The 17362-nt window shown below is 39.3% G+C and overlaps 1 protein-coding gene across 2 annotated transcripts in view; it reads left to right on the plus strand.

The window, feature by feature from the left end:
• The window catches only part of LOC139536247 (pleckstrin homology domain-containing family G member 4B-like), a 156697-nt gene that overhangs the window by 67484 nt on the left and 71851 nt on the right, over positions 1-17362 (plus strand). The window contains exon 1 of one of the 2 annotated variants that reach the window (XM_071336604.1): positions 14341-14775. The exons of the other annotated variant lie outside the window; for it this stretch is intronic. Within the exon in view, the coding sequence (XP_071192705.1) occupies positions 14773-14775 (3 nt within the window). The 5' untranslated portion in view covers positions 14341-14772. Of the gene's footprint in view, positions 1-14340; positions 14776-17362 lie in introns of those variants that run through there. 2 annotated transcript variants of the gene reach the window in all.

A 17362-nucleotide genomic window follows, 5' to 3' on the forward strand; every position in this document is an offset into this window, starting at 1 on the left:
TAATAGTATGTTGTTGGTCCCTTCATAATAGTATGTTGTTGTTCCCTTCATAATAGTATGTTGTTGGTCCCTTCATACTAGTATGTTGTTGTTCCCTTCATAATAGTATGTTGTTGTTCCCTTCATAATAGTATGTTGTTGTTCCCTTCATAATAGTCTGTTGTTGTTCCCTTCATAATAGTATGTTGTTGGTCCCTTCATACTAGTATGTTGTTGTTCCCTTCATAATAGTATGTTGTTGTTCCCTTCATAATAGTATGTTGTTGTTCCCTTCATAATAGTATGTTGTTGTTCCCTTCATAATAGCATGTTGTTGTTCCCTTCATAATAGTATGTTGTTGTTCCCTTCATAATAGTATGTTGTTGTTCCCTTCATACTAGTATGTTGTTGTTTCCTTCATACTAGTATGTTGTTGTTCCCTTCATAATAGTATGTTGTTGTTCCCTTCATAATAGTACGTTGTTGTTCCCTTCATAATAGTATGTTGTTGTTCCCTTCATAATAGTATGTTGTTGTTCCCTTCATACTAGTATGTTGTTGTTCCCTTCATAATAGTATGTTGTTGTTCCCTTCATACTAGTATGTTGTTGTTTCCTTCATACTAGTATGTTGTTGTTCCCTTCATAATAGAATGTTGTTGTTCCCTTCATAATAGTACGTTGTTGTTCCCTTCATAATAGTATGTTGTTGTTCCCTTCATAATAGTATGTTGATGTTCCCTTCATAATAGTATGTTGTTGTTCCCTTCATAATAGTATGTTGTTGTTCCCTTCATAATAGTCTGTTGTTGTTCCCTTCATAATAGTATGTTGTTGTTTCATTCTTACTAGTATCTTGTTGTTCCCTTCATACTAGTATGTTGTTGTTCCCTTCATAATAGTATGTTGTTGTTCCCTTCATAATAGTCTGTTGTTGTTCCCTTCATAATAGTATGTTGTTGTTTCATTCTTACTAGTATGTTGTTGTTTCCTTCATAATAGTATGTTGTTGTTCCCTTCATAATAGTATGTTGTTGTTTCATTCTTACTAGTATGTTGTTGTTCCCTTCATAATAGTCTGTTGTTGTTCCCTTCATACTAGTATGTTGTTGTTCCCTTCATAATAGTATGTTGTTGTTCCCTTCATACTAGTATGTTGTTGTTCCCTTCATAATAGCATGTTGTTGTTCCCTTCATACTAGTATGTTGTTGTTCCCTTCATAATAGTATGTTGTTGTTCCCTTCATAATAGTATGTTGTTGTTCCCTTCATAATAGTATGTTGTTGTTCCCTTCATAATAGTATGTTGTTGGTCCCTTCATAATAGTATGTTGTTGTTCCCTTCATAATAGTATGTTGTTGTTCCCTTCATAATAGTATGTTGTTGTTCCCTTCATAATAGTATGTTGTTGTTCCCTTCATAATAGTATGTTGTTGTTCCCTTCATAATAGTATGTTGTTGGTCCCTTCATACTAGTATGTTGTTGTTCCCTTCATAATAGTATGTTGTTGTTCCCTTCATAATAGTATGTTGTTGTTCCCTTCATAATAGTCTGTTGTTGTTCCCTTCATAATAGTATGTTGTTGGTTCCCTTCATAATAGTATGTTGTTGTTCCCTTCATAATAGTATGTTGTTGTTCCCTTCATAATAGTATGTTGTTGTTTCATTCTTACTAGTATGTTGATGTTCCCTTCATAATAGTATGTTGTTGTTTCATTCTTACTAGTATGTTGATGTTCCCTTCATAATAGTATGTTGTTGTTCCCTTCATAATAGTATGTTGTTGTTCCCTTCATAATAGTATGTTGTTGTTCCCTTCATAATAGTATGTTGTTGTTCCCTTCATAATAGTCTGTTGTTGTTCCCTTCATAATAGTATGTTGTTGTTCCCTTCATAATAGTATGTTGATGTTCCCTTCATAATAGTATGTTGTTGTTTCATTCTTACTAGTATGTTGTTGTTCCCTTCATAATAGTATGTTGTTGTTCCCTTCATACTAGTATGTTGTTGTTCCCTTCATAATAGTATGTTGTTGTTCCCTTCATACTAGTATGTTGTTGTTCCCTTCATAATAGTATGTTGTTGTTCCCTTCATAATAGTATGTTGATGTTCCCTTCATAATAGTATGTTGTTGTTCCCTTCATAATAGTATGTTGTTGTTCCCTTCATAATAGTCTGTTGTTGTTCCCTTCATAATAGTATGTTGTTGTTTCATTCTTACTAGTATCTTGTTGTTCCCTTCATACTAGTATGTTGTTGTTACCTTCATAATAGTATGTTGTTGTTCCCTTCATAATAGTCTGTTGTTGTTCCCTTCATAATAGTATGTTGTTGTTTCATTCTTACTAGTATGTTGTTGTTTCCTTCATAATAGTATGTTGTTGTTCCCTTCATAATAGTATGTTGTTGTTTCATTCTTACTAGTATGTTGTTGTTCCCTTCATAATAGTCTGTTGTTGTTCCCTTCATACTAGTATGTTGTTGTTCCCTTCATAATAGTATGTTGTTGTTCCCTTCATACTAGTATGTTGTTGTTCCCTTCATAATAGCATGTTGTTGTTCCCTTCATACTAGTATGTTGTTGTTCCCTTCATAATAGTATGTTGTTGTTCCCTTCATAATAGTATGTTGTTGTTCCCTTCATAATAGTATGTTGTTGTTCCCTTCATAATAGTATGTTGTTGGTCCCTTCATAATAGTATGTTGTTGTTCCCTTCATAATAGTATGTTGTTGTTCCCTTCATAATAGTATGTTGTTGTTCCCTTCATAATAGTATGTTGTTGTTCCCTTCATAATAGTATGTTGTTGTTCCCTTCATAATAGTATGTTGTTGTTCCCTTCATAATAGTATGTTGTTGTTCCCTTCATAATAGTATGTTGTTGTTCCCTTCATAATAGTATGTTGTTGTTCCCTTCATAATAGTCTGTTGTTGTTCCCTTCATAATAGTATGTTGTTGTTCCCTTCATAATAGTATGTTGTTGTTCCCTTCATAATAGTATGTTGTTGTTCCCTTCATAATAGTATGTTGTTGTTCCCTTCATAATAGTATGTTGTTGTTTCATTCTTACTAGTATGTTGATGTTCCCTTCATAATAGTATGTTGTTGTTTCATTCTTACTAGTATGTTGATGTTCCCTTCATAATAGTATGTTGTTGTTCCCTTCATAATAGTATGTTGTTGTTCCCTTCATAATAGTATGTTGTTGTTCCCTTCATAATAGTATGTTGTTGTTCCCTTCATAATAGTCTGTTGTTGTTCCCTTCATAATAGTATGTTGTTGTTCCCTTCATAATAGTATGTTGATGTTCCCTTCATAATAGTATGTTGTTGTTTCATTCTTACTAGTATGTTGTTGTTCCCTTCATAATAGTATGTTGTTGTTCCCTTCATACTAGTATGTTGTTGTTCCCTTCATAATAGTATGTTGTTGTTCCCTTCATACTAGTATGTTGTTGTTCCCTTCATAATAGTATGTTGTTGTTCCCTTCATAATAGTCTGTTGTTGTTCCCTTCATAATAGTATGTTGTTGTTTCATTCTTACTAGTATGTTGATGTTCCCTTCATACTAGTATGTTGTTGTTCCCTTCATAATAGTATGTTGTTGTTCCCTTCATACTAGTATGTTGATGTTCCCTTCATAATAGCATGTTGTTGTTCCCTTCATACTAGTATGTTGTTGTTCCCTTCATAATAGTATGTTGTTGTTCCCTTCATAATAGTATGTTGTTGTTCCCTTCATAATAGTATGTTGTTGTTCCCTTCATAATAGTATGTTGTTGGTCCCTTCATAATAGTATGTTGTTGTTCCCTTCATAATAGTATGTTGTTGGTCCCTTCATACTAGTATGTTGTTGTTCCCTTCATAATAGTATGTTGTTGTTCCCTTCATAATAGTATGTTGTTGTTCCCTTCATAATAGTCTGTTGTTGTTCCCTTCATAATAGTCTGTTGTTGTTCCCTTCATAATAGTATGTTGTTGTTCCCTTCATACTAGTATGTTGTTGTTCCCTTCATAATAGTATGTTGTTGTTCCCTTCATAATAGTATGTTGTTGTTCCCTTCATAATAGTATGTTGTTGTTCCCTTCATAATAGTATGTTGTTGGTCCCTTCATAATAGTATGTTGTTGGTCCCTTCATACTAGTATGTTGTTGGTCCCTTCATACTAGTATGTTGTTGTTCCCTTCATAATAGTATGTTGTTGTTCCCTTCATAATAGTATGTTGTTGTTCCCTTCATAATAGTCTGTTGTTGTTCCCTTCATAATAGTATGTTGTTGGTCCCTTCATACTAGTATGTTGTTGTTCCCTTCATAATAGTATGTTGTTGTTCCCTTCATAATAGTATGTTGTTGTTCCCTTCATAATAGTATGTTGTTGTTCCCTTCATAATAGTATGTTGTTGGTCCCTTCATACTAGTATGTTGTTGTTCCCTTCATAATAGTATGTTGTTGTTCCCTTCATAATAGTACGTTGTTGTTCCCTTCATAATAGCATGTTGTTGTTCCCTTCATACTAGTATGTTGTTGTTCCCTTCATACTAGTATGTTGTTGGTCCCTTCATACTAGTATGTTGTTGTTCCCTTCATAATAGTATGTTGTTGTTCCCTTCATAATAGTACGTTGTTGTTCCCTTCATAATAGCATGTTGTTGTTCCCTTCATAATAGTACGTTGTTGTTCCCTTCATAATAGCATGTTGTTGTTCCCTTCATACTAGCATGTTGTTGTTCCCTTCATAATAGTATGTTGTTGTTCCCTTCATAATAGTATGTTGTTGTTCCCTTCATAATAGTACGTTGTTGTTCCCTTCATAATAGCATGTTGTTGTTCCCTTCATACTAGCATGTTGTTGTTCCCTTCATAATAGCATGTTGTTGTTCCCTTCATACTAGCATGTTGTTGTTCCCTTCATACTAGTATGTTGTTGGTCCCTTCATACTAGTATGTTGTTGTTCCCTTCATAATAGTATGTTGTTGTTCCCTTCATACTAGCATGTTGTTGTTCCCTTCATAATAGTATGTTGTTGTTCCCTTCATACTAGTATGTTGTTGTTCCCTATATCCCTTCATTTTAGTACATTGTTGTTCCCTTCATACTAGCATGTTGTTGTTCCCTATATCGCTTCAAGCAAGTATGTATTTGATCCTTATTTCCCTTCATTTTAGTATGTTGTTGTACCCTTCATACTAGTATGTTGTTGTACCCTTCATAATAGTATGTTGTTCCCTATATCCCTTCATACTATTAAATAGTGTATCCGTATATGTTTTCAATTTAGTATGTTGTTGTTCCCTTCATACTAGTTTGTTGTTTTTCCCTCGTAGAAGGAGGAGAACGCTACATACCTCAATTCTTTTTTTCATGGTTCTGGCCCGTTAGTCAGTGAAGTACTTAATACTACAAAATACAATGACATCCGAGATGATTCTGTGCTTCATACTTTGTGGCAACAGTTTGGGGAAGGCCCTTTCCTGTTTCAGCATGACGACGCCCCATTGCACAAAGCGAGGTCCATACAGAAATGGTTTGTCGAGATCTGTTTGAAACTTGTCTGGCCTGCACAGGGCCCTGACCTCAACCCCATCGAACACCTTTGGGATGAATTGGAACGCAGACTGTGAGCCAGGCCTAATTGCCCAATATCAGTGCCCAAGTCCCCGCAGCAATGTTCGAACATCTACCAGACAGCCTTCCCAGAAGAGTGGAGGCTGTTATAGCAGCAAAGGGAGGACCAACTCCATATTAATGCCCATGATTTTGGAATGAGATGTTCAATGAGCAGGTGTCCACATACTTTTGGTCATGTAGTGTAAGTCAAAGAAAAGTCTCCAGTGAACAAAAATAGATTACTGTGTCTCAAAGCCTATCCCTGCAAAACCTATCCCGGCCTACTTTAACACAAAATACCAATAGGGCAATTTTCTAAATCTGTCTCTTCCCAGCTGTAGGAACTCGTTTTGCAGATTCTGGAAAAGTCGGTCATGTTTTTAGTCTTGTCCAGCCAGAGCACGCATGGTGCATTAATCTTAGTGTCGGATTCACCAAGCTCACACATATTTCAGACAATGTTGTATCTGTAACGATAGTCGTCATATTCCTCCTCCTCGGACGAGGAGAGGAGAGAAGGATCGGAGGACCAAAATGCAGCGGGTTGTGAATACATAATTAAGTTTATTAAAGTACTGACGAAAACCGAAAACACTTCAACAAACTACAAAATAAGAAAACGACGTAGACAGACCTGAACATGGAACTTACATAAATGCACGAAGAACTCACGAACAGGAACGGACTACATCAAACGAACAAACAAACCGAAACAGTCCCGTGTGGTGCAACATACACAGACACAGAAGACAATCACCCACAAACAGTGTGAACAGCCAACCTATATATGGTTCTCAATCAGAGGAAAACGTCAAACACCTGTCTCTGATTGAGAACCATATAAGGCTAATTACAAGTGACCTAAACATAGAAACACAAAACATAGAATGCCCACCCCAACTCACGCCCTGACCAACTAAACACATACAAAAATAACATAAAACAGGTCAGGAACGTGACAGTATCTGTATTGTTTTCCACAGGATCGGAGATTGTCTTCGACTAGAGAATCGCTCCAAAATCAGTCTTAGGTATGTAACTGTGCGACGCTAACTTAGCCATCCTCTAAATGTTGTGTTCTCTTATACTTCCTAGCATATAATGACTTTCAGATACATTGGCATTGGAGTCTGTGTCCATAACATTACAAAGACATATTCAGGGATAAACCAGAGTTGTACAAAAATGATGTGTCATTATGGAATCACAGATGGGACTAAGCAGATAAACCAGATGGAAAGCAATTTAGAGTGTTATATAACTCTCAGTGGTCTCGTTTAGCACCTATAAAGATGTAACATCACTTCTGGATCGTGATAGATTTATGGATTTACAATTACAGACAGCGTACATTTGGGAAACTTTAATGTCATGGTATATCATTCAAGTCTGGTTTTTAGATAGTTGACAGTCAACTTTACCATACCGCATAACTTAGTACATGCACACAAGAGCGAGCAGGCACACGCACACAGAAGGACACACCCACGCACACAGGGGCGTGCACACACAGAGGCACACAAGCAAACTGACACACACACACACACACACACACAGATAAGCACGCACAGTGGTGTAAAGTACTTAAGTAGTACTTAAAAGTATTTTTACTTAAGTCTTTTTTGGGGTATCTGTGCTTTATTTTACTATTTATATTTTTGACAACTTTTACTCAACTACATTCCTAAAGAAAACAATTTACTTTTTACTCCTTACATTTTCCCTGACACCCAAAAGTACTCATTACATTTTGAATGCTTAGCAGGACAGGAAAATCTAATTCACGCACTTATCAAGAGATCATCCCTGGTCATCCCTACTGCCTCTGATCTGGCAGACTCACTAAACACACATGCTTTGTTTGTAAATGATGTCTGACTGTTGAACTGTGCCCCTGGCTATCCATAAATTTAAAAAACAAGAATTGTGTTGTCTGGTTTACTTAATATAAGACATTTTAAATTATTTTTACTTTTGATACTGAAGTACATTTAAAACCAAATACTTTTAGATTTTTACTCAAGTAGTATTTTACTGGGACACTTTTACTTGAGTCATTTTTTTTTAAGGTAGATTTACTTTTACTCAGTTATGAAAATTGGGTTCTTTTTCCACCACTGTAAAGGCACACAAGCACACGCACATGCACAGAGACACACACAGTTGCACAGGCGCACAAGTACACACACACAGATACACGCACACCCACACACAGAGACACACACACAGATGCACAGTCACACGCACAAAATCTCATGCACACACACATACAGCTTTGTTTTCGTGACATTTCTGGACTTTTTGGAGTGTAAAAATGTTTGACCATTAACCTTAACCACAAAACCCTTCAACTTAAAATAGCAGTTGACAAATTCAGGACCTGAAAAAAGTCCTGACTTTTCAAAAAAGTTATTGTTTTCCTATCTTTTCAGCACATTCGGATGAATCGTTCGGACATTAAGGTCCTGATAATGTAGGAAAACTAGTACACACACAGCTCCAGGATGTTTCACTCACCCTTCAGGAATGTACTTTTTAGTGTTTCCCAATACGATCTGTATTAGCTAAAGGAACACAAGTAATGACACACTAGGAGTCAAAATGAATCTTTTAGTCCCTATAAGCCCCGCTTAAAAGAGAAATGCCCCATGTGAATACATCACACAAACACACCTAGGGTGAGGACAGATGGTGGATGATGGTCTGCTATACTGCCTGCTGTCTGTTGAGAGATAATGTAGGGTCGTATTCATTAGGCACCAAACGGAAGATAATGGACTGAAACAGGGAGGGACTACTGGAACTTGTCCAATGAGAAGCGCCTGTTTTCGTATCCGTATGGCTACGGTGTGCCCTAATAAATACGACCGTAGAAAGTCTGTCTAAATCACCACGGCGACAACCCAGGCCAGGCAGGATATGATGTCGTAGTCTATATATCTGGAGATCTCCAGACAGAGATAACAAGGCACTCTGTCTGGTGAAGGGAGGAGAGGAAACAGATAACACTGTTGTCCTCAGTTTCCTCCTTTCATCCTCCCCGTGCCCAGATGAAACACTTCAAACATCAAGACTGAGATCGTTGTCATATAGACACATTTAATGACATTTATGTTCTATGAAATGTTATGATCATTGCTATATTTGAGATAATGTGTCTATACACCCAATCCCCCACCCACACACACACACACACACACACACACACACACACACACACACACACACACACACACACACACACACACACACACACACACACACACACACACACACTTTCTCTCTCGGAAATGGAAAGGGGAAGTGGGAGGTCTTCATTCTTAACCCTAGGGGTCTCCCACTCACTATGAAGGAATGACCAACAGGAGGGTTTGGGGGATTATGGGTCTCATCCTGCTGTGTGTGTGTGTGTGTGTGTGTGTGTGTGTGTGTGTGTGTGTGTGTGTGTGTGTGTGTGTGTGTGTGTGTGTGTGTGTGTGTGTGTGTGTGTGTGTGTGTGTGTGTGTGTGTGTGTGTGTGTGTGTGTGTGTGTGCACATGTGTGTGTGTGTGCACATGTGTGTGTGTCATCATCTGTATCTGGCTGCCATTATCTGTGTTCTTTTACATCTCTGTTTGTCTACATTACGTCTGTGTTTATGGTTGTATGTCTTGTCTATTTCCCTGAGTGTCTGTGTGTAAAATGACTGGCCCAGTTCTGCCTCATCCCTCGCTGCCATGACCATCCAACTAGCCCCCAGTCTTAGTGGAGATGGACACCACATCTGGTTTTAATGAATGGAGGGGGGTTGAGATAAATGTCAGCCGCTGTGGCCTCTATGATCCAGCACAGCCTCACCAGACGAGCATGTTTCATATGAAGCGACAGCACCAGGGATTGTCACAATGATGAATGAAACCCAAACCAGACTCAGAAGTCTTCTCTCCACATGCACATTGACCAGAGGCAAATGAAGGCATATTCAGCGAGTTAGGGAAGTGTTGAGGAATGTTTCTGATAGAACTAGAATGTATGTAATGAAATGGAAAATGGTTCTCTGCCAAAGGGGAGGTTATGTACAGTATGTTAAATATATAAACATTATTTTCAATATTCCCACTGGTCCTTTTACATACGCAGAAAGCTGACAAAGAGAGAGTAAGAAAAGGGAGCGTGAGAGAATATTGTCAAATGTGTGTACTTCAGAGAGAGAACCTTTTACCTTTTAATAGAGGGAGAGAGAGAGCTAAAGAGAAAAATGGGAGTCTGAGTAACTGCTGCTTCTCTCGCTGCCATCCCCCCTGCCAAACACCTCTCCCCCAGTGACACACATATGTTCATTTAAAGGCCCCCTCTCCCCCAGTGGCACAACTCTGTCCATCTGTGGAAACCCTACAAGTAGGCTCTTGCCCTTTCCCAAAACCAGAGAGAGAGAGAGAGAGAGAGAGAGAGAGAGAGAGAGAGAGAGAGAGAGAGAGAGAGAGAGAGAGAGAGAGAGAGAGAGAGAGAGAGAGAGAGAGAGAGAGAGAGAGAGAGAGAGAGAGAGAGAGAGAGAGAGAGAGAGAGAGAGAGAGAGAGAGAGAGAGAGAGAGAGAGAGAGAGGGTAGCGAGAAAGAGAGCGAGAGAGAGGGTAGCGAGAGAGGGTAGGGAGAAAGAGAGAGGGGGAGAGAGGGTAGGGAGAAAGAGAGAGGGGGAGAGAGGGTAGGGAGAAAGAGAGAGAGGGTAGTGTGTGTTTTATTTTTTTTTACATTCGGTATATTGTTTCAACTACATTCTTTTCACCTTTTTGCTGAGATAAACACTATTATGCTATTTAAACAATGTTTTCTCCCTCGTTCTTAATGAAAATTGTTTGAGGCACATAGTTGAGTTTTAAAGCCATATTGAGCATTTCTTATTTTACCTTTATTTAACTACACAAGTCAGTTAATTAAGAACAAATTCTTATTTTCAATGACACCCTAGGAACAGTGGGTTAACTGCCTTGTTCAGGGGCAGAACAACAGATTTTTACCTTGTCAGCTCAGGGACTTGATCTTGCAACCTTTCTGTTACTAATCCAATGCTCTAACCACTAGGCTACCTGCCACCCCATGCCCCCTGAGTATGGTTACATGCACACAACAATACGATTATTGTGAATAGTCAGATTAATATAATAGTTAGATTTAAACGTTTACATGCTTTGCAAGAAGAACGATTTCCTTAATAATCCTGTTCACTTGGAAACATCTGAAATCAGCCTACCTGATGAGACTTTGTTAAATGCAGAAAATCGGCAATCATAATAAACGTTCTACCACAGCGACCATGTTATTTTTGGGAAGCCTATTTGATTCGGACATACAAAGTTTATATGTGAAAACTATTTCTAAGATACCTACCTTCAGTTTTTCTAAACTCACTTCACTCGAGCATAAGAGGGAGGCTTGCGCTGCTGGTGCTTACACATGCACAGATCAAATATACCATGTCTTAATAATTCATAAGATTGTCAAAAAACAACAGGTGTTTTAATCGGTGTATGCTTACTTACGATTATGACCATAGATAAGCAGAGTAAGGTGTTAACATGTCTAATGCCATACTTGTCTTACTGCCATAATCAGTTTAATATCAAATTATTAGTGTGCATAAGCATACTCATTGAGACAGAGAGAACAGCTGACACGCTCTCCATTCCAGTTACTTAATCTACATTATTCTTGTGCGTTTGGCTCAGAGAAGTAAAAACTTCTCAGTTCTCTCTCCTTCTTAATGAAAATGTTTATAAGCTAAGTGCACTCAAAAGCGTGATTTTCCTGTGTGTCATATATACAGTGCATTTGGAAAGTGTTCAGACCCTTTACTCAGTACTTTGTTGAAGCACCATGGCAGCAATTACAGCCTTGAATCTTCTTGGGTTGGCACACCTGTATTTGGGGGTTTCTCACATTCTTCTATGCAGATCCTCTCAAGCTCTGTCAGGTTGGATGGACAGCGTCGCTGAACAGTGATTTTCAGGTCTCTCCAGAGATGTTAGATAGGGTTCAATTCTGGGCTCTGGCTGGGCGACTCAAGGACATTCAGAGACTTGTCTGAAGCGACTCCTGCATTGTTTTGGCTGTGTGCTTAGGGTCATTGTCCTGTTGGAAGGTGAACCTACACCCCAGTCTGAGAACCTGAGCGCTTTGGAGCAGGTTTTCATCAAGGATCTCTCTGTACTTTGCTCCGTTCATCTTTCCCTCGATCCTGACTAGTCTCCCAGTGGTTTTCATCAAGGATCTCTCTGTACTTTGCATTGTTCATCTTTCCCTGACTAGTCTCCCAGTCCCTGACGCTGAAAAACTTCGCCGAAGCATTATGCTGCCACCACCACACTTCACCATAGGGATGGTGCCAGGTTTCCTCCAGACGTGACACTTGGCATTCAGGCCAAATAGTTCAATCTTGGTTTTTTCAGACCAGAGAATCTTGTTTGTCATGGTCTGAGAGTCCTTTAGGTGCCTTTTGGCAAAATCCAAGCGGGCTGTCATGTGCCTTTTACTGAAGAGTGGATTCCGTTGTCCTTCTGAAAGGTTCTCCCATCTCCACAGAGGAACTCTGGAGCTCTGTCAGAGTGACCATCGAGATATTGGTCACCTCCCTGACCAAGGCCCTTCTCCCCCGATTGCTCAGTTTGGCTAGGCAGCCAGTTCTAAGAAGAGTCTTGGTGGTTCCAAACTTCTTCCATTTAAGAATTATGGAGGCCACAGTGTTCTTGGAGACCTTCAATGCTGCAGAAATGTTTTGGTACCCTTCCCCAGATCTGTGCCTCGACACAATCCTGTCTCAGAGCTCTACGTCCAATTTCTTCGACCTGATTGTTTGGTTTTTGCTCTGACATGCACTGTCAACTGTGGGACCTTATATAGACAGGTGTGTGCCTTTCCAAATCATGTCCAATCAATTGAATTTACCACAGGTGGACTCTATTTCTAGTCTCATATCAAAGGGTCTGAATACTTACGTAAATAATGTATTTCTGTTTTAGTTTTTTTAATCAATTTGCAAAAAAATTCTGACAACCTGTTTTTGCTTTGTCATTATGTGGTATTGTGTGTGGATTGATGAGGAAGAAAGTTAATTTAATCAATTTTAGAATAAGGCTGTAACGTAACAAAATGTGGAAACAGGGAAGGGGTCTGAAAACTTTCTGAATGCACTGTATTTCCACACTTTGATGTTGGAATAATACTGTGAAATTGGGAAAACTATCACAATGCCCTTTTAGTGTAAGAGCTGTTTGAAAACTACCTGACATTTTTGCCTGTTTTGCTGGAATTTGTGTTTTGGTCTGCCTGGTGGCACCACCAGGCGGTAAATTAGTTAATATACCAATAAGAAAGCGTTTCAAAGTTTTCCCCTCCCCACTCAGACCACTTCAAAACAGTCCTAACAATATTCTTGCTTGAGAAACTGTTATTTTTGTATATTTTTGACAATATTTATTGAAAACAATCACAGTGAGGTACTTCATTGTTACCCAGATTTCATTTGACATTGAGATAAAAATTGCTGCATTGGTCCATTAAGGATTGTTTAGTCAGTCCTGATGTTCGTCGCTCTCGAAACGACCGACTGGAGAGAGAGAGCAGCCATATTAAATTTTGCCATATTCAAAGCACTTCACTTCCATACCTTGTAGCTTAAAGCTGCGAGAAATAAACACTATTCTCTTTCTCTGTCTGTCTCTCTCTCGACGAAAACACTCAAGGAATGTTCAAGCAACCCCACCGCTCACACACTAGCTCTTGAGTTTCATTCACCATACCAGCAACCCCTCAGAAGAAGGCTACAGTCCAGAGAGGGTGTAACCTTACATTCCATCATTCTGCTGTGAAAGCAGCTAGCTATAGCTAGCCTATCACTCTGCTAATGCCCTGCTGGTGCACTGGGCCATTTTCATTCGGCACTAAACGTAAGAAAAACGGTTGGAAACACGGAGGTACTACCTGGTCCAAAAACTATTTGCTAAGGTGTGCCATAATGAACTGGACCCTGGAAGTCTGCTCTATGCCATCTCTTCCAAGTGTTCTCTTCCAAGTGTTGTAACACTGGGCAGTCTCATAGAGCAGCGGTTCTGTGCAGAGGAAATGAAAGAGTTTGTGTCCTAAAAATCACCCTATTCTCTATTTAGTGCACTACTTTTGTCTCTAGCCCTATGGACCCTGGTAAAAAGTTATGCATTATGTAGGGAATAGGGTGCCATTTGGCAGGCAGCTTAAGCCTAATAGCCAGTAAAAAGAGGAGACTCTAAAGGGCACTAAGCTATGAAGCTACCCTCCCAAAGCCTTAATGATTAATGATTCAAATAGACAGAAGGGAGCCGCTATAGAGCCGCTATAGAAGGAGGCGATATCAACGGTAGGTTGTGTTGTTATTGAGTGTGGGGAAGGGTTTGTGTATGTATGTGTAAGTCGATATTTGAATACTCATTTCACTTTAGATCTAAATACAGACACACACTCATTTTAACACTTTATTGAGATCCAAAATGAAATAAAGCTTTCAAGTTTGTGTCTGAGCATGTGTGTGTGTGTGTGTGTGTGTGTGTGTGTGTGTGTGTGTGTGTGTGTGTGTGTGTGTGTGTGTGTGTGTGTGTGTGTGTGTGTGTGTGTGTGTGTGTGTGTGTGTGTGTGTGCGTGTGTGTGTGTGTGTGCGCACGCCTGTGTGTGTGTAAAGAAAGAGAGAGAGAGAGCGAGAGAGAAAGAGAATCCCACACTGGTCTGAAGCTACTGCTTCCTCTGAGAAAAAGCCTGAAAAGCCTAGAGGGATTTTCTTCTGAAAGGGAAAGCTTTTCTCCTCCCCCTTCTCAGGCATTTTCTCTTACTCCCTCTCTCCTGCGCTCCCACTTGCTCCAAAAAACACAGTGCTGCCAGAGAAGCTGAAACGTGGAGCCAGTGAAGCAATAGGCAGCTAGACACTTCACAGCTCTGAGCTCAACTTACTCGAACGGGAAAGCCAGTAACGAATGGGAGTTTTCCTTCTTATTCTGGGTCGCAGACCACTAACTGTCATGTGGACCTTCCATTATTGATGGCAGGAACTTGGCTATTGAGAAACATGGCAAGAAGACCTCTCTCTCTCTGGAGTCAAATTGAAGTTATCTGGATTGGATTATAAAGAAAAACGTGAAGAAAAATTCAGCAGGATAGAAGAGATACTGTCAGAAAGATGGTAACGAAAGGCACTTTTTCTATTGGGCTGTCATGTGCTTTTGTTTCAGTTGTCTCATGTTACAGTACTTCTCCAGGTCTATGAGTTGTGGTGCTCCACTGACCTACTGAGTTAATAACCTGCGGGTTTGAACGAGTCTGTGTTGTCTTTCTCAGTGGCTTCTTCTCTAATGCATGAATGGAGAGTGTTCTGTATGCATTTTATTATTCGAAGCACACTGTTGGCAAACTGAGATATAGAGTACAGTATGGATTTCAAAGATGAATAGCAAAGCAAGTTAGCCTACTACTGCAGCAGGTGCTATGGCCTTGATAATGTTGATTAAAAACGTGTCATCTGAAAGAAATAAGTGAACGCTCACTACAAGTATTTACCAATTTCGATCTCCTAAAAAAGTTACACATATTAAATGCATTGCCCCTAAAGCACAATGCACTGTATGTTGTTAGGGACACTGTTTCATACAGCTAACTGAACACATCATCCCAAGCCCCTCAGGTGTCCCTCCACTACTCCACTACTCCACTACTAAAAGAAGCTGCAGCACCGTGTCTTTGTTATGTTGCGACGGCAAAACTTAAGCCCTTTGATTCTAATTGAATTGATAGGAATTGCACTCATCAACGGGATAGCCAATGACGGTATAGGGGCTAAGCAGGAGTATTTCTCACACTGGGCAGTATACAAGGCAGAGTGCTTTGCATTTTGGAATAATGTGATTCTTCAGTTCAGTGAGCTGCTTCTATAAACTCTGTCAAAGTCCGGCCCAGAATCCCACAGAGTCCTTTCTGTCTGTTGGGGACTAATCCTGGTCACAATGGGGACTAATTAATGACAGCGGTTCAACCACATGAAGATGCCGAAAGTGGTGCGACCACTGAGACATGAATGGGGTTTTGGAAGGATGTGGCGTTTTTCAACTTTTATGGAGATGTTTTTGGCTGTATAATGTTGGAAGGAGGAAGACATATACACTGGATATCATAAGGTGAATGCACCAATTTGTAAGTCGCTCTGGATAAGAGCGTCTGCTAAATGACTTAAATGTAAATGTAAACATAGCGGATAGCTTTAGTGGACTAGCGCTGAGATTGGAGTCATTCAAACATGTGCCAAAAACCTGGAATCTGAGTAAACAAAAGCTGCAGACGATGATTGTTTTCAACGCATTCTCAAAGCAAAAACTATGACGTCTGAATTTGTCTGATCATTTGCATAGCTTATAACGTGCATTTGTTTTGCAGGCCATGTTCATTTGATCAGCCTCCAGTTTTTGGCACGTCAGGGTTGATTGAATCCCAAGCCAAGTGATACCATACATGAAATATCTGTTCCACTGTTCCACTGCAACCTTGAGTGGGAGGTAGCAGCTCTAGACATACCTCTGTATCTTCCTTTCCAAGGTTTGTCCCTTAGTTACACATCTAATGTAGGCTTCACTAAATTCACTCACAGGGGCTACAGCTCAAACCGTTGCTTGGGAAATTGTGTGACTTCATGGCTGCAATGTTCTTAGAACTTCCTACATTGTGACTGACGCTGTCGTCACGTTCCGCCCACCTGATTTACATTTGTTATCCTATCAGTTAAAATGATTCGATTACCATACTGTGCCTGTTCTAGTTTTCCATTTTCCATTTTTTTTTTTAAAGCTCAATGCTGTTATACAGTAATACTGTATGTTAGTCATTCACTACTTACTGGTCTGTTTGTTTAATACATGACAAATCACCATGTCAAGTAAACGATTGACTAAGAAAATATAAAAATTCCTATCAAACTTCCTTGGGTCTAGATGCCACATCAGCATGTGTGCTCCAGTCAAACACAACTTGGTGGTCTGATGCCGAACAGATTGGATTTGGGACGCCACGCCAAAAGGGTTTGTCATGGGATTCAAACTGGATTCAAACGTCATGTAAATGATCAACCCCAGAGCCTGAGCAGCTCTTTTGGATGAATTCTCAACAGTTCAAAGTCAACAAATGTTTATTGACAGCTTAACACGACTCTCCATTGCTCATAAATGACTGTGACACAAACAACAGAGAGTACAACATACAGTATGAGAAGGTCATGAATTTTACAGGAATACAGGTCAATGATTTGGTTGAATCTCGAATTGTTGGCTATAGTATATCATATACATTGTGGGACTCTTTCTTGGCATGTGCCAACACTATTTGACTCACTGAATCAACCCTATTGATACAGTAGGCTATGTGAGAACTACTTTGTCCATTAAGGATATTTCACAATACCATGGCACAATACAACAACATGATGCTCATAAAGTATGAAGTAGTGGGAACGTATGTTTTTGGTTTTATATTGGTTGTGGGAACGGAGCCATATGTTTCCTTAATAAATCGGAGAGTGTTTTAAACACTCTGAGAACAGAAGTGAACATTTCACCTGTTCTGGAAACATTTATTTTTAGGTTGCAGGGAGGTTCTTAGAACATTTTAATCTGGTTCTTTGAAAGATTTCCTGGGAGCTCTTTTATTAAGAGGTTTTGGAATAACTTCTTTAAAACTTTCACTGAACGTTTCAATAAAACACTATTAATAACACTGCTAGTTTATTT

This window comes from Salvelinus alpinus, chromosome 12 (assembly GCF_045679555.1).
Source record: "Salvelinus alpinus chromosome 12, SLU_Salpinus.1, whole genome shotgun sequence".
Taxonomy (NCBI): Eukaryota; Metazoa; Chordata; class Actinopteri; order Salmoniformes; family Salmonidae; genus Salvelinus; species Salvelinus alpinus.